Source organism: Macaca mulatta, chromosome 11 (assembly GCF_049350105.2).
Source record: "Macaca mulatta isolate MMU2019108-1 chromosome 11, T2T-MMU8v2.0, whole genome shotgun sequence".
NCBI lineage: Eukaryota > Metazoa > Chordata > Mammalia > Primates > Cercopithecidae > Macaca > Macaca mulatta.
The window spans coordinates 18,414,071-18,440,380 of NC_133416.1; the positions used below are offsets into that span (position 1 = coordinate 18,414,071).

Genomic DNA, 26,310 nt, shown 5'->3' on the forward strand with positions numbered 1-26,310 from the left:
ATTCATGTCAGCATCTATTATTTTTTGACTTTTTAATTATGGTCATTTTTGCAGGAGTAAGGTGGTGTCTTATTGTGGCTTTAGTTTGCATTTCCTTGATAATTAGTGATTGAGCTTTTTTTTATATGTTGGTCATTTGTATATCTTTTTTTGAGAAATATCTATTCATGTCCTTTGTCCACTTTTAATGGGATTATTTGTTTTTTTTTTCTTGCTGATTTGTTTGAGTTCCTTGTAGATTCTGGATGCTATTCTTTTGTCGGATGCATAGTTTGCGAATATTTACTCCCACTTTGTGGGTTGTCTATTAACTTTGCTGATTTTTTTTTGCTGTGCAGAAGCTTGTTAGTTTAATTATGTCCCATTTATTTATTTATTTTTGTTGCATTTGCTTTTGGGATCTTAGTCATGAATTGTTTACCTAAGCTAATGTCTAGAAGAGTTTTTCTCATGTTATCTTCTAGCTCTTCTAGCATTTTTATGGTTTCAGGTCTTAGATTTAAGTCTTTCATCCATCTTGAGTTGATTTTTGTATAAGGTGAGAGATGGGGATCCAGTTTCATTCTTATACATGTCGCTTGCCAGTTTTCCTAGCACCATTTATTGAATAGAGTAGCCACGAATATTCTGAGTACCCTCAGTAATCAGTGAATGCCTAGCATGCTGGGAGTGTTTGGTTATGTCCAGGAGAGTGAGGAAGAGAGTCAAGCTTTGGTTTCGTTTTAGAGTGAACCACTTGGTAAAGTAACACTGTTCACTGCACCGGGCTCTCACATGCTGTGTGACATTGCTGGAGACTGAGAGAGAAGAGAAGCTGGAGTCTCCCAAATATATCTTGGTGTATTTTCAACTTTGTTAAGAAATGAAATGTAGAAGATGAATGCTAACACAGAGGGGACAGGAGGCATAAACCGGGCTTGTCTTGGGCAACCCAGGATGAGGTGGTCACCCTAGTGAGGACCAAAAGCTCAGCAGTAGTTGGACCATATTGAGAAGAGCTATCAAATTTGGCTTCAGTAGTTACTTGGAGCATAGAGTGGTGGGGGAGAGGGCAGCGAGGTCAGCCCTGACAGTGTGTTCTAATCTGTAAACTCTTCCACAGAGAGACTTACCTGAGGCTGTTTATGGGTAGTGAGCAGAGGAAGCTCTTCTTTGAATTTTGTGCTTTGTGAATCTGACAGATGCTTCTGGATCTTTGACTTTTCACTCTCCAGGTGGGAATAATAGCACCAGAGATTGAGTAGCTCTTATTTGTTTGAAGACAAATTTTAAATGCAGAATAGAAAAGCTATAGTCAGTTGATTGATGAGATTTTGACCCCTCTCCACTGTGCTTCTAGTGATTTGCTACAGGCCACCACCTGCTCTTGCTTGAGCTTCCGACTTGGCTTTCCCACCACAGCCAGAGGGATTATTTTAGAATGTAAATCAGATCATTTCAGCCCTTGCTGAAAATTCTCTGAAAGACTTACCGTCTTACACGGGAAAACCTGCTGAAAAAGTCTCCTTAAGGACCTTTTGAACCCTGTTGGCCGTGGCTCACCATATGCAGTATATTTTATATTGCCACACGGTACACACCACACGGTACACACGGGATTGAAACAGAACTTCCACGAATGATCCTACCTGTATAACATGCGTTGTATCTTGACATTTTCTATTTTTCTGTTTCTTTCTTTTTTAAAAATGCTCATTGCCGCTGACAAAATTGATTTCATGACATATCTGTGGGTTATTACCCTCCTTTTGGAAAACGTTTTACTACGTGATGTGGCCGTTGCCGCCCTCTCTTCCATTTCCCGTACCTGGCCTTGCCTACTTTCCTCTGATTACACTGTGTCCCTGCTTTGCCTTAGATACGGCTGTTCCCTCTTGCCTTCTCCTCTTTCTGTTACCGGAAAGAGGTCCTGATGCAGACCCCAGGACCGCGTTCTTGGATCTTGTGCAAGAAAGAATTTAGGGCGAGTTCAGAGTAAAGTTAAAGCAAGTTTATTAAGAAAGTAAAGGAATAAAAGAATGGCTATTCCATTCTTTTATTTAACCCCTGAGGGCTGCTGGTTGCCTATTTTTAATAGTTATTTCCTGATGATATGCTAAACAAGGGGTGGATTATTCATGCCTCCCCTTTTTAGACCATATAGGTCTAAAAATATTCCTGATGTTGCCATGGAATTTGTAAACTGTCATGGCACTGGCGGGAGTGTAGCAGTGAGGAGGACCAGAGGTCAGTCTTGTAGCCATTTTGGTTTTGGTGGGTTTTACCTGGCTTCTTTACTGCAACCTGTTTTATCAGCAAGGTCCTTAGGACCTGTATCTTGTGCTGACCTCCGGTCTCATCCTGTGACTTAGAATGCCTTAACCATCTGGGAATGCAGCCCAGTAAACTTCAGCCTCATTTTACCCAGCCCCTATTCCAGATGGAGTTGCCCTGGTTCAAATGCCTCTGACATTTCTGCCTAGAACACTGTTTTCCTAGATGATGGCCTCATTGCTTATTTCACCTGGTGCCCTGTTCAAATGTTTTATTATCAGATTTTCCTGGCCCATGCCCATCCTACATTCTCCATTTTCTTATCCTATATAACGTTTCATTGTAGCTCAGATGTATAATATAGTTAATAGATATTTATGTGTTTATCTCTTATTAGGAAAGGCCTGTGAGAGTAAGAATTTTGTTCTTTTCAGCACTGCTCAATCTGCAGAGCCTCCAGTGGTGTCTGGCACCATTGTGGATAGCCCTTTGATATTACTTGAATGAATGAATGGTATTCATAGGCATACTTGCATTTATCAAACTCTCCAGGAGGTTTTCTGTCCCTTGTCTGTCTTATATCTTGTTTAAGTCTTGACTTTGGGTAGAGATCCCTGCAGACTCTCTAAAGAAGGCTGGAGCCATTTGATCTAGAAAGTTTGGGTCCTGTGCACCTTGAGCATGGACTAGAGGGGAATGTTGGCCCAGGGACAGTCTCTGTCCTTGGCCCCACAGACCCCTGCCCATGGAGAGGAGCACAGCTACGGGTGGGCTAGAGTAGGCTCTTAAATAGAGCATGGGCCCATCTCATCCCCTTGTAATGTTAGTATCATGTAGGAGCAATATAATGATCAGTTTCTACCTGGGGGCCTGTGGTGAACATTTTGGTGATCTTTTCTGTGGGAACAGAAACGGCATTCTGACATCATCATTTCTGCCTGACGTTGTGTAGCTGTGTCAGGCTGGCTTTCTGGAACAGCTCAGTGGCCAAAGATTGATCACGAAGGGTTTAGAGCTGTGAAAATGCCCCAGGTAGGTGTTGTATGATGCTGGTGCCCGGATCACAGACAGCTGCCTTACTGGTTTACCTCCTGTAGTCTGCCTTTCATTCTACCTGTCCTTCACACTGCTGCCTGGCAGTTCCTCTTAATTCAACAGTTAAGTATTATGTGTTATATTTTCTGCTCAATAAGATAATGCATGCTCTTTGTAAGAATGTTTAAGTATTAGGGGAATATATAACATGAGAAAGTAGGAATATAATCTAATCTCTGAAGAGAAACACTTCTATGAATTTGGCATATAGTTTTTTTTTTTTTTTTTTTTGCAAATACACCAGCAGATACATGTTTTGTATTTTTTGTTTTTATGAACAGTTTTATTTTAAAAAGCACACTGCTGTGCATATTTCTTATTTTTACTGAGTAATGGTATCATAATCAGTTTCTACAACAGTACTTACTGATGTACCTCGTTCTTTTTTTTTTTTTTTTTGAGGCGGAGTCTTGCTCTGTCACCCAGGCGGGAGTGCAGTGGCACAATCTCGGCTCACTGCAAGCTCTGTCTCCTGGGTTCAAGCGATTCTTCTGCCTCGGTCCCCAACTAGCTGAGACTACAGGCTTGCGCCACCATGCCCAGCTAATTTTTGTATTTTTAGTGGAGACGGGGCTTCACCATATTGGCCAGACTGGTCTTGAACTCCTGACCTTGTGATCTGCCTGCCTCGGCCTCCCAAAGTGCTGGCATTACAGGCGTGAGCCACTGCACGCAGCCTGTACTTCATTCTTTTTAATGGCTGAAGTGTATTCCGTATTACGGATTTGCTATATATTATTGAACTGGATATGGATCTTGGTGTCATTTGCAACAGTGCTACCATAAATGCCTTTTCATATTTGCATTTGCAAACTTACGAAAGTATTTCCATGGGACATATTCTGTGTGCCGATTGCTTTTTAAAAATACTCCTTTAATTCTGTTGCAGCCCTGTTTGGAAATCTTCTGTGACTTTTGGTCACCTGTATCATAAAGCCTAGACTAGAGCCTAGAGCCAATAGAAACATAACGTGAGACATGGAGTCGGTTTAAATTTTCAAGTGTGCACATTATAAAAAAATAAAAAGGAACAGGTGAAATATTTTAATAGCATTTTACTTAGCCAAATGCACCCCAAATATTATAATTTCACTGTGCAATCAGTGTTAAAACGTAAGTAGATATTTCACATCCTTCTTTTTGTACTGAATCTTTGATATCTGTGTATTTTACACTTAAAGCACATCTCAATTTGGACTATCCACATTTCAAGGGCTCAGGTAGGCACACGTGTGTGGTTACTGATTGGACAGCCTGTGCCTGCACTCAGCCTGGTGCTTACGGCACTTTACAAATAAGCCACAGTCGGTCACGCAAGCCACATTCAGTCACATTTAGCCAACCTGCTTTTGCTTCTGACAGCCCCACAAACTTGCAGTGCTTCCTGTTTATTTTTCCTGCATCCTGCACAGTTTTTTGGGCAGGGTTTCTCAGCTTTGGCACTGTTGACGTTTGGGACCACATAATTCAAGTTGTGGGTGCCTTGTAGGATATTGAGCAGTATCCTTGGCCTCTACCCACTAGATACAAGTGGCACCTTCTCTGGAACCTCACTACCCCATCTGTGGCAACCAGAAATGTCTCTAGACTGAGAAACAATGCTTTAGGGGGAATCAGAAATCTCTACTTATCCATTAGGGTTGTTTTAGCCAACTGGATAAGCCTACTGTGACCTACCCTTCCTCTGAACTGGACTTCTTATCCAGCCAGTGTGGTAAATTTTTATTTTTGTGTATTAGGAACAAAGTTAAAATCAAAACAGAAAATGCACCTCCTTTCGTAGGGTTATCATTTGGTGTTACATGTTTTAGGAATACTGTGAAAAATACAAGAACTTCTGTAGAAACACAGATGAAAATGATGGAAAGGCTAGAAAGTAAAGTTGCAGGGAAAATGACCTCCGTCTCCACTAAGACTTGAACTGGAAAATAATAATAGTAAATTGTGAGAAGAGTATTTGAGGACAAATTTATAACCAACACAAGGGCCTAAAAACCACCAAAATGACATACTAAGATAAATAGTGGGAGTTTCTTCATTGGAGAATTTTAAGAAAAGAGTGTCATTGCCTTCCAATTATGGTTTCATGTCTTTTCTCCCCAAAGGCATGTGTACTTAAAACCCCTTTTGGCCCCATAAGAAGATTCTTTGGTCCTGATGAGATTATGTGCATTAGAATCGCTTCTCCTGGAAAGGAGACGCTAAAGGGTACTTGAATAAAATATTAAAAATTATGAAGGACATAACAAAGGCCAATCAGTCCTTTCTTTTCCCCAGACCCCATAATATGAGAACATGGGTTATTTGATGAAATTAAAGAGTAGCAAATTAAGTGCTAATAAAACGAGATAGTCACTTACATAATTCATTGCCATGGGAGGTCACAGAGGCAAATTTTGTGGCTATATTAAATATGGGGCTGGATAATTTTATGACCGCTAATGATATTTTCAGCAGTCAAGGCTGATACTGTGAGAGAAGAAATCCTATTACATTGTCCAGTAGATGGTTTGCAGGGACCTCTGGCAAGAGGTTTCTGAGAAGTGTAAGAGCAGACCTTGTGAGTTCTAACCTTTGGTGTACTCAAAATTGGTTTTTAAGGTGAAAGTTCCCAGGCATCCCATTCATACTTCAGTGGCACCTTTTCTTGTAGAGATCCAAAAGCCCTTTGTAGTCAGAAGCAGTGGAGAAAGACATTGCCCAGAATTAAATCCTTTCTGGTCTTTGGGAACCCTCGACTTATTTATCATATGCCACCCGTGTGTCAAGTCCTTCGCTTGGAGTTTTAACAAATCTTTTGGGGACATAAACATTGGGACACGTCAATGGCATTCTGAGTGAAGGGGGTGTACTAAAGGTAGAATGCAGAGTTGCATGGGAGCACAAAGAAGCAAAGGGATGTCTCAACCTGTGAGGTTCAGGGAAGGCTCCCAGAGAAGGTGACATTTGAACCGAGTCTTAAAGGATGAGCAGCAGTTCACTGTTCAGCAAGGCAGGGAAGGGTAATTCTTGGTAGAAGGAGCATTCCGCATGCACAGATCCAGAGACAGCCTGGCATAATGTGTCAGGGAACTGCCAGTAAATTAGGAAGGTTGCACCACAGAGGCAGAGGACCGGTGAGGAAGGAGCTGGGGCTTGAGAAGGAGGAAGGAGCCGGATGGTGAAGGAAGAGGCTTGTGTTTGCCTGAGATCCCTCTCCAGCAGTGGTGCCACTGTTTCCAGTGGCGACAGTAGTGGTGAGTTGGGAGTAGAGAAGGGGAAGGACTTCAGGGATGTCCTGTGATCGATAAAGGACAGCCTCTCAAAGCCTTGCCCCACTGAGTAAGGCCTACCTCTTTTTGATCATGGTCAAGAATTAGTTGGCAGTGAGCCTTGGAATTAACATACTCTTTGCTTCACTCATTTTCCTATATCTGCCTGAAACAGTCTTTACCATGAACCCAATCACCATTATCAATCATCTGAGAAAAAAGAAAAAAAGGGCCTCCTAGGGCTGGGCGCGGTGACTCATGCATAATCCTAGCATTTTGGGAGGGCGAGGCAGGTAGATCACTTGAGGTCAGGAGTTTGAGACCAGCCTGGCCAACAGGGTGAAACCCCGTCTCTACTAAAAATACAAAAATTAGCCTGGCATGGTGGCGCACGCCTGTAGCCCTGGCCTCTTGGGAGGCTGAGGCATGAGATCATTTGAACCCAGGAGGTGGAGGTTGCAGTGAGTCAAGATCGCACCACTGCACTCCAGCCTGGGCGACAGAGAGAAACTGTGTCTCCCCGCAAAAAAAAAAGCCTCTCCTGTGTTTGAGTAGGGGGTGTTTCTTACAGGTCTTAGATAAATTGGGACGAAGTCTAGTGTGTCTGGTCTGATTTTCTTGGGCGCTGCTAGAACAAAAACAGCCCTCGTGTGGGAAAGCAGAGGCAGATTTCATCGGCCTGACCCCAGACTCCCATTTTCTCTGTGAAGTTGGCTCAGCAAACAAGCAAAAAAAAACATACAATATCCTTGAGGAGCAGGAGCAGATGGATTGAAATGTTAAAAATCTGGTTTGTTAAATGATTTCAGCTAACAAAATAATTAGAGAGAAAAAGAAGCACCCAAACTCTTTTCCTTCTTCAGTGAAATTTAAATGAGAATATCATTATTAATCACTTAGAGTCCAACTTGCAATTTCTGTACCTTTAATACTGATACTTTTAAGAAGAATGAAATGAAAATGAGAGAAAGAACGTCATCTGTAAACATGAGTTTAGATGCAAATACTTAAATTTGTATTGTTACATGATACAGTATGTGATCAGCAGTTTTCTTCATTGCATTATAAAGAGTTCTGTAATTAGTGCATTTTTTCTAATGGATAACTTTTCCTACAGTGCTCTTTTAAGGCTCTTTTAAAAACATGGAATTGCTGGAGAGATACAGAAGTGAGGTTAGTTATAGAAGGTAAATAATGTTCATGTCCAATTTATTGTGAGGCCACCTATGTTATAGGATATTGGTGGATGACGTTGAAATACATACACTCTTTGATGTTAGACACCCAAAGATGGGTAAGATCATGGCTGGCAATGTACTAACTACAACAAATGGTTTCACCAGGAATCCTTGATGAACTGATTACAAGTTCTGTAGTAGAGATCTGTCTAATGTTAGCTCTGTCTGGGGAGCTGACAGTGTTTTCACAACAGCTAATATTTAGACTAGGTCTGAAAGTAGAAATTACAGTTAACTGGAAGAGAAGAGAGAGTAGATCAAGGTAGCAGAGAGCATTTCAGAACAAAAGCAACAGAGATCTCTCCTGAAACTTTAAATAATTTGTTTTTTCTTTTTTTCTAATTTCTGTTATATCAGTCAATGTTGTTATTTCTAATATATTTTGAAAATTTTTCCTTTGAAGAAAGAATGGGCTGTATCCTGTCAGCATGCAGTAGGTATTAATCTTGCCAGTAGTGAGCACAGTTTCTGTAATTCCCACCATTAGTTCACTTAAGTATTTATTAATCATTTGCTCTCCTGGACTGGACACTCACAAATACGTCTTTGCTGTCAGAGGTGAGGTGCGTGGCATGGGTAGCACACATTTCCCCAGTTGTTAGGCATGTCTCTGTCATGAATCAATACAGGTTCTTCCAGTTCCAAATGTATGGGCTGGTACAGAAGCAATTGTGGTTTTTGCCTTTGAAAGTAATGGCAGTGATTTTGCATGAAGTATGCCTTTTGTTGACTGGGCTTCCATCAACAAGGCTGTTTATTTATAGTTGTACAAAAAAGAAACATAAGCTTTAAAAAAAGGTTGATGTCAAGTGATAAATGTATCCTTTCAAGGACCGTGTAAAAATAGGTGACTATATTTAATGAAACTTTAGGCTTCAAAAAGTGTTTTTTCTGTCTGTTTTAGACCTTAGCTGGATCTCCAAAATACAAGTGAATCACCCGGCAGTTCTGAGGCGTGCGGAACAAATCCAGGCTCGCAGAACGGTGAAAAAGGAGTGGCAGGTAAGGGTTCTTGAGCATTCTTTGCCTGTATTTTACAATGCGTGGTCTCTTCCCTCAAGGCCACAATATTGAATTTCGCTCAAGATGCATCTAAACTTAAAAGATTGCAGCTGTCCATGACTTATTTTAATAATTCATATATGATGGTGATGGGTTGGAGAAAGATAACACATTTATCCAAACAAGTTAAAAATCTTATCACTCTTGAGTGGCAAAACCGCAAATGAATTTGAGGCATCTTTATTCATGAGTGAATTAAATGGCATATTTTCTCAACACATTTATTCAGTTTTTTAGACATGCCTTCTTCTATTTTAATTTTAAAGCCCTAACATCTAAACTTGATGTGCCCACTCTTGAGGCCTTTAGGTTTAAGAGTTGACCTTTCTTGACCATCGTGTTTACCTTACTATTACTTTCCATAAATCATTTTTCAAAATCCAAAAATGATGTTTCGTAGAGTACTTGTGGTCAGCATTTTCTTCAGTGTATCCCAACCAAAGACGTGCTGTGTAAGATTAAAAGGAATTCAGAGTTCATTTCACACGTGAGGCAGAATACTGTGATTGAATCCTTGAGAGTGATAGTTCACATTTTGCTCATCCTTAGAAATATTCTGATTGAAAAGATAAAAGAAAATTCATCAGACTGAGTTGTGAAATATGAATATTGTTTTAAAAATGGAATTGGATTAAATTGAAAAAAAAAACACCAAAAAACTTGGAAACTTTTAAAAATAATAATCTCATCCCAGATCCCAGAGCGGGAGGTAAAATGTAAGATAGAAACCTTCTTTCGGAGTTCTTCTATGTCAGGGTGGCTCTGATGGGCTCTCCCTTTGGCTGAGATGGAGTAGTCAGAAGTGGGGAGACATGGGCTAATAGGGGTTTCAATGTGGGATATCTGTGGGAGAAAAAAAATGTTTAAGGCCACTCTTCCTCCCTTTTATTTTGGGCAGTGTTCATCTTGTTAGTGGTTCTTGAGCTGTATTTATATCATATATCAGAATATTCCATAGAACAGTGTGGGCATAAGATATTAACACCCATACTTGTCTAATGCTTCTCTACTAACCAGCTGGGTTGGAGGTTTGTTTGTTTGTTTGTTTATTTATTTATTTATTAAATTTACGTTGTTTTCACTTTTCTTTAAACCAGGCTGCTTGGCTGCTGAAAGCTGTTACCTTTATAGATCTTACTACACTTTCAGGCGATGATACATCTTCCAACATTCAAAGGCTCTGTTATAAAGCCAAATACCCAATCCGGGAAGATCTCTTAAAAGCTTTAAATATGTATGATAAAGGTAATGTTGTTGCTGTGATCTGTGTGGTGTTTACTGCTTACAATACTGATTACTAGATCTAAGAGGGCTTAAGATACAACTGCTAATGATAGCGGTGATAGAATCCATGATAGAAACTCTTGCTGTGTATACATGGACAGATTCTTCTCTGAAAAACAGCAGGAAGAGAATCTGAGTCTTTTTTTTTTTCCAGGTCAGTTCTTGGATTAAAGTGCTTGGCAGAGAGTGACTTTATTTCTTTTCAGTTCTTCAGTTTTGGAAAATTTCTGTTTAGTGACACTAAAATACTAATTCTGATTCCCTAGCCACACGTGAAAAAGCCGGTCTCATTACTTAATAATCACATCTCATACATAAAGTATTTTCTGTGAGTATATGAAATACTTTTGAAAATAAAGTGCAAATGAGAAATACAGGCTGCTTGTATATTAGGTTAGATATTTCAAAAAAAGTCATGTTCACTGCCTTAGTATACATGAAAAGAAGGACTTTTCTAAAGTTGCCGTAAGTTTAGGACCTCAGCATTTTGGAGATGTTGGACACCTGTAAGAATTGATTCCCTTGTTTTCTAAATAAGGAACCCTACACCTGGAAGGCTAAGCAGCATTCCCAGGACTACATGTCTTGTTACTTGCTGGGCTGGTTTTGGGAGCCAGGTCTCCTTCCCATGGAGTATGCTTCACGGCCCCCGAGTGCCTATCTGCTGTGAGTGCAACTAGAGACGCTGAATTGGCCCAATGCAGGTCTTTTATCCCAAACAAACATGTTTAGGTTTGTAGGTAACATACAAACCTGAACAACTCTATGGCTTTTGAAAAGTATTTATTATGTTTATTTCGAGTTGGCCATAAAAATGCCACCTTATTTATTGCACTCAAAGGTAACAACTTGGTTTAAGGTCTTACGATATTTCTTTGTTTTATAGTGACTATTCGATTTCTAAGTTTTTTAAAATTTATGAACTTATTTCTTAAAATTGGGGCTTCCGTTTCAGATTTTATTATTTCTTTCAAAATTGGGAATAGGATTAGTTAAATGTCATTTTTGTGGTACCTCCCTCTAAATTTTACTTAATATTTTTCTTCATCTGTCCTTCTTCAAACTATCCTTTCTTCAGGTTGTCCTGTGAGAATGCTCTGTAAATACGGATTTTGTTATCTACCTGAAGTATTTTCATTTAGTAATGATCACCAAGTTTACTATTTAGACATTTCTAAAAAACAGTACTATGTTAATCTCAAGGAAGAGTATATCAAACTTGTTTTTATGACTTTAACGATAAGAAAATAATCCATGTTATCAAGAACTAGAAGGGAATGTGGAAAATAAAAATCTTTTAATTTATTGCAGCATTGCGGGGGAATTATTTTTTCTCTCGTTTGATTTTTGCCAGTGTTGCGATATAAATGATAATTAAAAGCATGTTGTGTGAATTGAACTTCATTTAAAGTTGGCTATTCCTATTTTTTCTTGATAGGCATTACCACAGCTGCCGTCTGTGTTTATCCCGCCCGGGTGTGTGATGCTGTAAAAGCACTCAAGGCTGCAGGCTGTAATATCCCTGTGGCATCAGGTAAAATGTGTTGTGGCTTTTGTTGTTATTTTTTAAACATGTTTCCAGTTCTTCATACAGTGGGGTATTATATATAGTTTTGTACTATGATTTAAATTAGTTTATGTATTTAATTAGTTGTATTTATTCATGATTTTAGTATGTATTAATTGCTTAGTAAGTGGAAGACATATTTATTCCCAACAATATAGAACTGTATTCCTATCCTTAAGGAAACTGAGTTGGTTTAGGAGGAATAGTCAGGTGAAGAAAAAAATCATAAGGCACGATATATAGTATTTTTATATCTATATATATACACACACACATATACTAACACACACATGTATGTGTGTTCTGGTTTTTTATATATATATATGTATGTAAAATATAATAAGGATATGCGGACTGGGGACGGTGGCTCACAACTATAATCTCAGCACTTTGGGAGGCCGAAGCAGGTGGATCACTTGAGGTCAGGAGTCCAAGACCAGCCTGGCTAACGTGGCAAAACCCCATCTCTACTAAAATTACAAAAATTAGCCAGGCTTGGTGGCAGTGCCTGTAATCCCAGCTCCTGGGAGGCTGAGGCTGGAGAATCGCTTGAACCTGGGAGGCAGAGGTTGCAGTGAGCCGAGATCATGCCGCTGCACTCCAGCTTGGGTGATAGACCAAGACTCCATCTCAGGAAAAAAAAAAAAAAACAAAAACAAAAACAAGGATATGCGCAAAATGCAGTTGCAATTCTGAGCAGGGAATGATTATTCTGCAGAGGTTGGTGACACCAAAGTAAGAGAAAGCATCGTCCTGGAGATAATTGCATTGGGTTTTAAGGATGAGGAGGAGTTCACAGTGTTAATAAGGTAGGGAACCGCATGTTAGACAGAGGCACTAGCACGTGTGAAGGCACAAAGCATGTTCAGGGGACTGGAGAAGGTTTGCAATTATTGGCTTCAAAGGCAGGGTTCCGAAGACAGGGCAAAGTGGGAGATACAGGAGTTGAAGCTGGAGAGGGAGATCAGGACAGAATTTCAGAGGGGATCCATGCCATGTGGTGGCATTTGGCCTGAATTCTGATGATAGGGAAGACATTGAAAGGTTAGAGGAGTGACATGATCAGCTTCATGACATAGTAAGTTACCTGATCGTACTGGATAAATTAGAAAAGAGTGAAATGGAGTTAGGGGAGACTTGTCACAGTCCACGTGGGAGCTGATAAGAGCCACACAAAACCTAGAAGATAAAGGAGAGAGTGCATTCAGGAGTCACTGACTTCAGATAGACACAGTAGGACTTCATATGACAGAAAAGTCTTTAAAGCATTAGTTTGGTAAATATATATCTGTGTGTATATGGGTGGATGAATAGACAGATATAAAATTAGATTCTAGTTTTAAGAGATGTTTGAGGAATATCCTGATGCTTTAAAAAGGGAGTCTAGGCCAGGCATGGTGGCTCACATCTGTAATCCCAGCACTTTGGAAGGCCCAGGCAAGAGGATTGATTAAAGCCGGAAGTTTGAGACCAGCGTGGGCAACAAAGGTATCTAGAAAAAAATAAAATAAGTAAACATTTAAAAGGAGTTTATAGCTTATTAGGAATATATTAAAACAAACATGGGGCACAGTATTTATATAGAATTGGTTTATGAGGATTCCCAAAGTATTTGGCAGCTACACCTGTGTAGACCTTAATTTTTCATCAGCCTCAGTCAGTACAGTTTTTGCTTTAAACAACAGAGAAACATGCTTTCCTCTAAGGTAGCAGACCTAAGGAATTGTTTTTAATTTTAATTTTTATTTTTTAATTGTATTTAATTTTTATTTTTTGAGACAGAGGCTTGCTGTGTCACCCAGGCTGGAGTGCAGTGGCACGATCTCGGCTCACTGCAACCTCTGCCTCCTGAGTTCAAGCAGTTCACCTGCCTCAGCCTCCCGAGTAGCTGGGGCTATGGGCATGCACCACCACACCAGGCTAATTTTTATACTTTTAGTAGAGATGGGGTTTCACCATGTTGGCCAGGCTAGTCTCAACCTCCTCACCTCGGGTGATCCGCTTGCCTTAACATCCCAAAATGTTGGGATTACAGGCAAGAGCCACCATGCCCAGCCCCAAGGAATTTAATGTCAAGGAAACATGACAGGTTGTATTTAGAAACAGGGATGGAGAGTTAATGATGTGTGTGTAAAAGATGTTACTATTTTTCAAGAGTGTAGTTGTCTTTTGTGTTTTCATTTTCCTCTTATTTACACTTGGCTCTACCCTGCCCCTCCCCCAATTTTGTGGACTAATTAGGTACGTTTTCCTCCTGCATTCTCTTTTCTTTATGCTCATCTGCCAGGCTGGTTGTTTTTAACATAGGCAATGGGAGGAACACATATGACAGTTTGTTTACCACAGCTAAAGAGGTTCATGAGAAAGTTAATCAAGATAAATCAAGGGTAAAAGAGTAAAAATCAAAATAGCTAACTTGATCAAGATTTGGATCCAAAACTAGTGTGCTAGGTAACTAGTGTTCATTAAGACAGGGCTACAACTACTATTTTATGGCTATCACTGTGAAGATAACATTTTTGCTGGTTACTTAATCCACCTTCATGAGCATCTCTGCAGCATCTTAATTTCAGGTCTTCCAGAAGATGATAACATTTGTCCTAACACTAATATGACAGAACATTCTATTTCTTCACACTTATGCATAATATAAGTGATGTTCTTAAGTGTCATTAATGCATTGGTCTTTAAATGCTGATGTTTTGGGGTTTGGAATTCTTTGATGAATTACTGACCAATTGAAATTTGGTTTTCCCCTCCCCCACTTCCTTACTTTCCTTCTTCCCTCCTTCCCTCTTTCTTCCTTTCCTTTCTTATCTCTATTAGTGGCCACTGGATTTCCAGCTGGACAGACTCATTTGAAGACACGATTAGAAGAGATCAGATTGGCTGTGGAAGATGGAGCTACAGAAATCGACGTGGTAATTAACAGAAGCCTGGTGCTGACAGGCCAGTGGGAAGGTAGGTGCATGCTCTTACCTAAGAGAGTGTCACCATTCTTCCCTGGTGAATCAGATGATGAGATACGATGTAGTATGTTTTAGAGGTCACTGTTCTAGATGACAAGTTAGTAGATCAAAGGGTGAATTTAGGAGAAAGCATGACTAAGATTACTCATCCTTGTGCCCCTCATAAATCTAGGCAGTTGCCTACCTGCATGAACTTCTCAGATCCTTTTGAGTGCTTAGGTGAATAGTTGCTTCCATGCAATAGATTCATAACTTTTAAAACAATTTTACCAACATGCTTTTTCTTTAGAAGGGAAAAGTTACTACTATTCTGTACTGTTTTGTTACTCAATATGTACTTCACTCTAGGCAAGTCTTTTATGCAAAGTTTGTTGGAATGTATTGGAGGAAACTTCCCTTTTTTATGTTAATTTTTGCAGTCTTTGAAGATATGGGATTATTTAGTTGACTAAGTTTATTTTTACTTCTTGCTTTCTTATACATAGCTCTGATGACTATCATGAGATTAATGATTCACCGTCACATCAGAATACAATAAGACATTGCCCTTTCCAGCAACAAGCTTTTGTTTTTTTAAGTAGATATTAAAGAATCAAATAGATTTTACCTCTGTCTTAAATACATTTTGTATACTAAAGATGAGGTCATTGGTAGCTAGAAAAGTAAAATTCTCTCTTTCAAAAAAGTCATTATAATAAATAGTTTAACCAAATTTTTATTTTTCTTTTTTGAGACGGAGTCTTCCTCTGTTGCCCAGGCTGGAGTGCAGTGGCGCAATCTCAGCTCACTGCAAGCTCTGACTCCCTGGTTAACGCCATTCTCCTGCCTCAGTCTCCTGAGTAGCTGGGACTGCAGGCGCCCGCCACCACGCCTGGCTCATTTATTGTATTTTTAATAGAGACGGGGTTTCACCGTGTTAGTCAGGATAGTCTCGATCTCCTGACCTCGTGATCCGCCCTCCTCGGCCTCCCAAAGTGCTGGGATTACAGGCGTGAGCCACCGCGCCCAGCTTAACCAGAAATTTTTAATGATATCACAAGTGAAAGCTAGGATAATGTATTGTCTCTTTATATGTGTGTATATCAAAAGGCATATTTTATACTAATTATGGAGACTATACCTACTCACTGTTTAAAAACAAAAATCCCCACTAGTCATAAAGGAAGTGGATATTCCTTGTAATCTCACTCCCTTGAAATAACCCTTGGTAACACTGCAGGGTGTAACTTTCCACATTTCTCTACATAGCATGCTATCCCCACACTCTTTTAAAGTTTAAATAAGAGAGAGGATCTTATCTCTTATTTAACCTGCTTATTGGACTTGCCTATATCTCATGGGTATTTTCCTGTGACTCTTTCTATTCATTTATCTCTGTAAAGCCTTTGTTTGTCTATTTGTGAAGCCTAATTCCATTGATTGTCAATTATGAATTGCTTTTGGTTATGAAGTAGCAAACATTCAGTCAGTGGTTTAAACCCTCAGTATTTACTTTCTTATATAAAGTCCAGGGGTAGGTATTTCAGGGGTGTGTGGCAGCTCCACAGAGTTCTTGGAGACCCGGTCTACGTTTATATTCCAGTTCCAAAGCACGTGGCTTCTGCTCTTAATATCAAGAGCACTTCATTGTCTGAGATGGCTTCTGAAGCTCCAGCCCCTTACACTCATTTTTTAGATCACAGGAAAGAAAGGCTTTTCACATCAAGTCTCACACAACACCTTTGCTTATTACACCTTTGCCCGTTGGCCTGAGCTGAGTGACGTGGCCATTTTTGGCTTCCAGTAAGCTGGAAAATAGAGTTTTTAGCTTGGAATATTAGCTACTTTCCTGTACATTCCCATTTCCATTACTTTCACCCCTCCGCTCCCCAAGTTCCCCATTAATACTCATCAACATTTATAATTCTTGCCAGGTTTAAATTCTTGACAGTTCACAAATATCTTTTTGTATTTTGTGTTCCTTTTTTATGATTGTTCATGTGTGTGTTTTAGCCAATTACAGTCATTCTTATAAGGCATATTTTAAATAGATGTCTCTGTTCCTATATATTAATTTTGCTTATCTGCTTTTAGTTCACTAAGATTTAAGGCTAGAGTAAAATGAAAAAGTGAGTAAGCACAGTATTTAAAACAAATCTGGCAATAAAGTTTATGTGATTTAGTTGTATATAAACCTATGTGTCCTTTATATCTTAAGCAATTGTAGGTATAGAAATAGAGTTTATAACTTACACCTTTTATTAAGCAGTTGTGGATATAGAAATATGGTTTATATTATGCTACTAATTGGAAAATAAAATACAATAGGAGATGGGTTTCGATGCAATTGACTGCCTCTTAATGAACTAGGAATGGTTGTTTTTAAGAACTGATAATTTCCCAATAACAGGCATTTATGCAAAATATAATGACACATCTTTGTCCTGGACCATACTTTTATATTAACTCTTTTTCTGGTGTTAATAACCTCTTGACCCAAACAAATTGAAAAGGAACATTAATACTAGAAATTTAATTCTAAATAGAAACCTGAAATGACTTAGGACTTTTCACTGCAATATTTTGTCTTAATTTTGATTCTCAATTTAATTGCATATTGTATTTTTCTGTGTCATGTTTTAATATTAGCTGTTTATTAAAATATGAACGTAAACGAATGTCTTGGAATTTGTGGATGGAAATGTCTATCAAGCAATTGCATTTTTAAATCTAGGGCCCTCTCCCTTGTGCAGTGAGGTTTGTGGGATACTTGGTATAGCACAATAGAAAGAACCTCATTTAATTTCATTTTTTAAGTTCTGGGGGACATGTGCCGAATGTGCAGATTTGTCGCATAGGTAAACGTGTGCCATGGTGGTTTGCTCCACCTGTCAACCCATCACCTAGGTAGGTATTAAGTGCCGCATGCATTAGCTATTTTCCCTAATGCACTACCTGCCTCCACTCTCCCCCGACAGGCCCCACTGTGTGTTGTTCCCCTCCCTGGGTCCATGTGTTCTCATTAAGAACCTCATTTTTTAAACCTGGCCCTTTAGAGTGGTCTTAACCATTTCTCATGGACATGAGAGTCCACAGTTTAGGGTATGAACTAGTGGAGACTGGAGTTTGGGGGTGAGGGAGGTCTCATATTCCTCTCTGGGTTCTCCTTAGTGACCATTTAAAATGTCCACTTTCCTGAAATTTCTTACTTTTCTACCCTCTTTGAAGTTCCTTCACTGTTAGCATGTGAACTACCTGCTACTTCTCAGAGAAAATGAAACCATCAGACAGGAGCTCCCTCCAGGTCCTTGTATCAGGGCTGCTTTTCTTTGCTTCTTCCTTTGCTCCTTCCTCATAAATTCAGTCCCTCCACTGTGCTGTGGCTCTCATCTCCCCCTGCATTTTCAGAAGCCCTGCTCTATCCGTTGGGCATTCTTTCTCTTGTGTCATCAGCCTCTCTCTGCCAGTTCATTGCCATTAAGCATTTAGACATACTCAAGCTTTTCTTAACCATTTATGAAAGAACCCACATGCCGGCTTTCCCTTACCTTCATCCCCAGCAACGTCCTCCTTTCTTCTCTTCCCTTCATGACTAAAATTCTGAAAAGAAGACCCGGTGCGGTGGCTCACACCTGCAATCCCAGCACTTTGGGAGGCTGAAACGGGCACTTTGGGAGGCCTCATCCCCTTTTGCTCTGCGCTGCCCTAAGTTCTGTTTCCGCAGCGACACTCGGGGGCAGGGCGGCTTCCTCACTTGAGGTCGGGAGTTCGAAACCAGCCTGGCCAACATGGCAAAACCCTGTCTCTACTAAAATTACAAAAATTCGTTGGGTATGGTGGCAGTACCTGTAATCCCAGCTACTCTGGAGGTTGAGGTGAGCGAATTGCTTGAACCTGGGAGGCAGAAGTTGCAGTGAGCCGAGATTGTGCCAATGCACTGCAGCCTGAGGGACAGAGTGAGATTCCGTCTAAAAAAAAATTTGTTTTGAAAAGAGTTTATTTGTTTGTCTTGAGAAGTTCAAACTAATATACTAATGACCTCTCATCTCATTTTGTCCAGGTCATACTCCCTAGTTGTTTATTTAGCATTACCATGCAACATATGACACAGCAGACTGTTCCTTCCTTCTGGTAACACTTTCTCGTCGTGGCTTTGGTGACTACATTCCTGAGGTCTTCTTTTCTGTTTCTGATTACCCCTGCGTCTCATTTGCAAGCTCCTCCACCTCCTCTGTAATCTCAGATTCTGAGAACCATGGACACTGAACTATGGTTCTCAGAGTCTGTCCCAGTGCGACTTTTCTGCAACCTTGGTGTACTTTCCTTTGGAAACGTCATGTCCTTGCTGATTTAAGTTACATTCCTTATGGCAAAGACAACCAAACCTCCTGAGCACCAGGACCACCTGGACCCAGGGCCACCTACTCCAGAACCCGTATTCCGTTGTATCACTATACCATGTTGCATTTCACCCATCATTTACATATAAGTAGACATTCAAAATCACTGAACCTTGATGAAATCAGAGAAATCTAGCTATTTTAGAAATAAATCTATTAGGCCAGGCACAGTGGCTTATGCCTGTAATCCTAGCACTCTGGGAGGCTGAGGCAGGCAGATCACTTGAGCCCAGGAGTTCAAGACCAGTCTGGACAAATGGCAAAACCCCATCTCTGAAAAAAAAAAAAATTGCAAAAATTAGCCTGGCGTGGTGGTATGTGCCTGTAGTCCCAGCTACTCAGGGTTGGGGCTGAGGTGGGAGGATTCCTTGAGCCTGGGAGGCAGAGGTTTCAGTGAGCCATGATTATGCCACTGCACTCATAAACCACTGTGTGTGGCCTAATAGATTTATTTCTAAAATAGATTGAGCAAGAGAGTGAGACCCTGTCTCAAAAAAAAAAAAAAAAAAAGAAAACTATTAAAAAATATTTTCATTTCCCTGACTTTCTTAACAATTTTTATTAAATACAATTCAATTTTTTATTGATTGTTCCAAACTGTTTTGTTACTGATTATATTATCCCAGAATACAGTGATGCTTTCAGGGGCCAGTGAAATCTCTGAGATGATTGGCCTCATAGCTCACAGTCCAGACTCTTTTTTGATTTATGTATCTTCTTATTTGTTAGTTTTTTTGCCTGCTCCTTAGTAGTTAAGCTTTCTACTGTTAGGTCATGTTGAGCTCGTGATGGCACACTGTCCTTCCCTGACAGTCCTTCTGTCACTCCTGTCCAGCTGGACATGGAAATGTGGACAGCTGCATTTCTCACTTATCACCATAGTTTTAAACAAATAGGGTGTGGCATGTATTATTGATTCTCAAAATTATAATACCTCACAAACATTTTCAAATGATTTGCCTCAGCTGCTTTCCTGACAGGATCTAGCATATCCGCCTGGGCATTTGTGATGAAAGAATTGAGGTGTGTATGTGAGGGAGGAATAGGCTCCTAAATGGGGAAAATCTCTCCAGGTGATTTTGTTCCCCTTCCCCACCAGTCCCAGGTCCTTATTAAGAAGTATTAACTCAGGACTCTTTCTTCTTCTTCTTCTTCTTTTTTTTTTTTGACATAATTCCAGTTCTTAGTTGCATATACTTTAGGTGCCAGATAATGGAAGCATTGTTGAATTTACATACAGCAATGTATGTAAATTCATACATTGAATACATTCATATATTGTATGTTTTATTTTATTACTAGTACTAATTTAATTTTTATACAATTATTTGTATTTATATTTATATACAATTAATAAATTATCAATAAATATTTAACAATAAATTATTAAATAATCAATAAATATATTTATATATAAATATATAATATATATAAAAATATATAAAAATATATAAATATATTTATATACAATTAATTGTATTTCCTATATGTTTCTATGCCTTTAGCCTGGATCTGTAGTTAGCTGTAAACAGGAGAGTTTGATGAATAAAGTGTTATCCCAGTGAATTTAGCTAAGAAATGCATCTGCTTTCTGTGCTCTTGAGAAAAGAAGGCTTTCCTCTCCCTGGGATGGCTGTGCTCTCTGAAAAAGATAGCATCCAAATGGGGGCATCACCCAGCCAGCCATCCAGGCCATCCAGTCATTGCTGATGTCACAGTCAGACCCAGAACAAATGCACTGTGGGAGGACAGTACTGGGAAAGCAGGAATAGTTGAAAGTTGCATCTTTGCATTTAGACAGATCTTGGTTGGAATCTTGGCTCTATTGTTTACTCTTGGACAGGTTCTTCTCTGTGTTTTCTGTTCCTTCTATGTAAAATGGAGATAATGACATCTACTTCACAGGGTTACAATAGGGAAGAAATTAGATAATGTATGTAAAATGATCATCCTGTTGCTTGACCTAGATGAAGCCCTCCTTGCTAACTGCAATGTTGCCTTCTCCTTCTCCTTCCTCCTGCCCCTGTTGATGGTCTGTTATCAAGGGAAGTGACACATAGCACATGTGTTAAGTGAATAAAGTGGAACTCTAAAGACTTGGGTTTTAGTCTTTATGATTTTGATAATTTATACCTAGACCTTGGGTAAACACTTCACTTCTCTCTGCTTCCATGTAAATGTTACAAATGAGGGGATAGGACATAATGATTTCTACAACCCTTTAGAACTATAATGATCTTTGATTTTATATTTAGTGTTTTCATTTTCAGTGAATATTATTCCCACGATTTGTACATGTAATACAATATTTCTTAATGGTGGTGGTGAAGTTGACATATAAACAGTTCTTTGAAGAAAGCATTCACCAGAAGTGGTTCATCATCTCATAAATCTTATTGAGCAGGTTTTAAAAATTGATTAATTTCCGTGCTCTGTAAATATACAGAGGTGTTCATTTTACTTTTTAAATGACTTTTTCTGTTGCATCTGTTTACCTAACATATTTACCAGTGACAGGGAAATGCTGTCAGATTGCACCTTGTTCAGGAATCTAGCTCCATGAGCTGAGGACCTGGAGCTGGCTTTACTAGCTTTGGGAGACTGATTCCATACTGGAGCACCAGCAGATGTCATTCCAAAGGTGGCTAGGATTGTCTGATATTCTGCAGCATCTCATGTTCAGTGAGCAATTGGAAGTACCTTTTGTCTCCTGTATCCAGAGCCTCATGTACTTTTCATCTCCTTCAATTGTTTACCCCTGAATTGCTATCTTAAATCTGGCCTGAGAAGTACATACCTCATGGCTATCAAACATTTTAGGATAAGAAAATGAGATATCGGCACCAAAGTCACATTATTTTTCATTTTCTTATATGAAGAGAATCCTAAAGACCTTGAATCTGTGCAGTAATCTATTTTTCTTATTTGCTGATTTTTACACAAGAAGGATGGTAGAAAGAACATCTCATATAAATTGGTATATTTCTTTTATAGAGTGTTAATCATATTTTATTAGAAAAGTAGTTTCTAAATCTATAGACACTTTTTGGGGAGGAATTACATAATCTATAATTTGTGGTTTCTCTGTTTTAGGAGTTGTATATAACAGAAATTCTGGAAATACTTATGACAACTGTATACTTTTATGGGTTTTATTTTTATGCTACAATTCTTCAAAACTTTAGATACTATTGATAAAAATGTGCGTCTTATCTCTTGTAGGTTATTATTATATCTGGTGTGTTAGCTTTTCTCTGCCTTAGTCTCACAAGATTAATTAGTTGCCTTGGTGAATGAAACTGTTCTTGAACATTTTGTGACTTCTTTAGTTTAAAAGGTGGCTGTACAATTTTATATTAAGTGTTTTACTGTACATATAATTATCTTAAGAGTTATTTTCAGGCCATTCTTGTGCAGTGTTGAACATCTTTCTGATACTCAAAAAATAATTGCTTAGATATGTTCGTTAACAATTATTTTTTAAGTGCCTTTGAATAGCAGGAAATATAAAAGGAAATATACTTTTTGACTTTTAGATAGGAAACAGTCTTTAAACACTTGGATTCTTACTTAAATCATAATTTTAAACATATAAGTTTTAGTAACAGAGTTTTTGTTGTCTGGAGCAGTGCTTTTCCAGAATACTTAGCAGATTGCCAGCTGCTTCAAAATTGAGAAGATACTTTCCTTTCAGGTGGACCCTAGAGAGAAGAAAGTTAATTTTATTTATTTATTTATAAGTGTTTTTAGCTTTTTGAGAGTTTTAAAATTTTCATGTCCTTTTTAAAAATATACCATTCTATTTTTTAAAATAGTGTTAAGAATGATCTCATTAAAAAAACTGAAAAAAAAAAACAAACAGGTGCACCCACATTTCCAACTCCATCTCCCCTTTCAGATTGTTCAAGATGTATACATGTTGATTGTTTATCTGTAGACCTAGTTCTTTCCATGTTGTTATCAGAGGTTGACACCAAATTACCAAGTAGATATTTTTCCTTTGATTTAAATTTAGATTCCATTCCAGCAAAGCAACACGAAAAAACCTAATGTCTAGTTTTAGCTTCTGGTGATTAGGTTCTCCAGGTAAGAAGTGAAAATGGAGACTAAATGATGTTACCATCTTTATTCAGAAAGTCATTATTTTCAGCAAAATGGGACCAAGGCAAAAAAATCCAGGTTGCAAGACTTGGAAAAACGAGTGTCCACCCCATGGGACATTTACAGATTGATCACTATGACAGCAGCTCTTTCTAGAGGTAATACTGTTGTCATTAGGTTGTGATAATTCTCCAGAGACCCCAAGAGCCCCATATTGAGAACATCTGGAAATTGTTCAGATGACACAAATTTTTGTTTTCTGTTGTTAAGGCTTCCATGGTGCCTTTCTGTGGCATCTGCCATTGGTTTTCTTTTTTTTTTTTTTTTTTCAAAGCTCCTTTCAAATCAGGAAATTAAAATACAAGATTATTTTCCTCACCTATGCTCCTAGGCTCTTGTCTTGATACCCAGTGTTATGAAATCTATCAGGTAAACTGCTGGCCAGCTGGGATGTCTGCTGAAATTTCTGGAGGTGGAATAGCAAACGAGTTCATCCAGCAAAGAGAGCATCTGAAGGTCCATGAGTCTTGTCAAGAAAACACAAAGTCCCACACATAAGACAGGGATGGGGAGTTTTTGGTCACTGAAGAGGCCATCTTTAGATGTCAACTCTTTTTTTTTCTTGAGATGGAGTTTTGTTCTTGTTGCCCAGGCAGGAGTGCAATGGCATGATCTCGGCTCACTGCAGTCTCCGCCTCCCAGGTTCTAGAGATTCTCCTTCCTCAGCCTCCAGGGTAGCTGGAATTACAAGTGTCCACCACCATGCCCGGCTAATTTTTTATTTTTTTTTAATAGAGATGGTGTTTCTCCATGTTGGCCAGGCTGGTCTCGAACTCCTGACCTCAGGTGATCTACCCGCCTCGGCCTCCCAGAGTGCTGGGATTATAGGCGTGAGCCACTGTACCGGGCCAGATCTCAACTCTTAAAGAAAATTCAGGAACCACTGCTAAAATGAACAAGGCCAGCAGATTTCGGAGTACAGTCAGTCTTCAGTGAGGGCAGATGTTTCCTAATTAAATTCCTGAATTTCTTTTTGGCTTCTGTCCTTTCTTCATTATCAAAGTACCAAACAGTATAGGACATCTGGTCTCATAGGAAGACAGCACCTCGTGTGGGTTCCTGCAGTCTAACCAGAACAGGAGTTTTTCACAAATGGCCTCCACATCTGCCATGAGCGATTTCTCCTCTGGAAATAGCCATAGGATCCTACCGTGTAGCCTGGTATCCCAATTCTTGTTCAGACAGTGGATGTAGGCGATGCAGCAGCCATTGTTGTTGGGGTTGTCCGCATGATGAATGTAACCTATTCCATTTTTAAGATAGCAAGCCACCATTGCCTTGGACCTCTCCTTCACATAGTATTTTCCCAGTGGCTCCTGCACTAGAGGACCAGCCTGTCAATGAGGGACAGGAGGAAGCTAATGGCCTTGCAGCCCTTCTTGTTGCTCCCAGTCTACATGAACTGGTCACCCACAGTTCACCTTTTGGAGACGCTGCACACAGCCCAGCCAGCTGGCTGTCCCGCAGGGCCCCCTTGCAATGCAGCTGCTTAATGTGCTCCTGGATGCAGTTGCCCACCACCTCCTTGCCCAGGAAGATTTGCAGGTTGCAGGAACTGACCTCCTGCAGACAGGGCATGATGTGTACTCTAGGGAAAATTTATCCAATTCCTGCCTCGTGATGTGTCCCGGGGCATTTCACGCACAGGGCAGAAGTCGGGGACCCCTAGCGTGCACCCAGAGAGGGAACGATGTATGCAATGTGAAGCCAAGGCGTGGGGAGTGGGGCCATGGTCCCGAGCCACTGCAGTCAGTACCAGGGACAGAGGAAAGTTGCTCACAACTCTCAGGAGAAGGGATCTGTGTTCAGGGACCAGTGGGAGAGTGGTGCAGGACTCCACGATCTAGTGCTGGACTTGCAAGTTCATCTTAAATAGAGAAAAGTAAAATGCTATAGATGCAAGTTCTGCTGGTGTGCGGGGACAGCATTGCAGAAGGTAGGGCAGGTTGTCAATCTGATTGGATGCTGTTTCAAATATGCAGTCTGACCCCTTTGCCTCCTCTCCAGCCCTTGGATCCACACTGATGCACACAGGCCTTTCTGAGTGTGGCCGAGTGCTCTGAGTTCTGTCAGTGAGTACTCCACTGACACAGCCTCACTTGTTTTTCAGCTGGGAACGACAGGCAGAGGTCAGGTTATGACTTCTACTTCTCAGTGTGGCAGTAGTAGGAGGGATGTGGGGAGATAAACAGGAGACAACTCTTCTGCTAGTTGTGCCACTATATTGATTAAGCATCTGCAGTGTAATATATCCTGGGTTTCTAGCACGCCCACTTTCACTACCCCTGAAAACCTCATTATAAGTGAAAACATTTATTAATAGGTTTTTAATGGGACATCACTATGCCAGCCACTTCTCTGGTGTATGTGTTTTGTTAAATTTTGCATTATTCTGACCACTTTGCAGTTGTGGTATTGGAATTCCATTTTCATTTGTCAGGCACCTTTGATAATAGCCTACCAAATTATTATTTTTCTAGTACATGGCAAGAATTGCTTTTTTTTTTAAATAGAGAATTTCCAGTTTTCATAAGGTTTGAAGTTTTAACAACAGACATATATTACATGTGGATATGTAAGCAGAAAAAATAGTAAAGGCTCTGGAGAATAAGGTTGTGATGGTTGCAGATATTTAACTATGAGGACATTTACTGAAGTCTTACTTGTAATAGCAAAAAATCTGGAACCTTAAGTATCCAATAGGAAAATGATTGAATAAATTTTTTATGTCCATGTGATGGAATATTGTGCAGCCATTAATAATAGCTCCATAGACCTGTATTTATTAACATAGAAATATGTCAGGGATATATTGAAGGAAAAAAGCATGTTACAGAATAATATGTACCATATATAATCACTTCTTTTTAAAGTCATAGAAGTCATAGAGTGATTGATAGTCTAAAAAGCCCTCCTGTAAGAAAAATATCTGGATGCTAAATTACAACAAACATATCAAATTATTTTTTAACTTTTATTTTTGAATGATTTTAAACTTACAAAAAAGTTGTAAAATTGGTACACAAGACTACAGTTTTATCACTGAGATTC

At 39.4% G+C, this 26,310-nt stretch overlaps 1 protein-coding gene across 1 annotated transcript in view; it reads left to right on the forward strand.

Annotated features, from left to right (window-relative positions):
- The window catches only part of DERA (deoxyribose-phosphate aldolase), a 129,795-nt gene that overhangs the window by 30,701 nt on the left and 72,784 nt on the right, over positions 1-26,310 (forward strand). The window contains exons 2-5 of the mRNA XM_015151207.3: positions 8,742-8,839; positions 9,997-10,144; positions 11,622-11,717; positions 14,577-14,711. Of these exons, the coding sequence (XP_015006693.1) occupies positions 8,742-8,839; positions 9,997-10,144; positions 11,622-11,717; positions 14,577-14,711 (477 nt within the window). The remainder of the gene's footprint in view (positions 1-8,741; positions 8,840-9,996; positions 10,145-11,621; positions 11,718-14,576; positions 14,712-26,310) is intronic.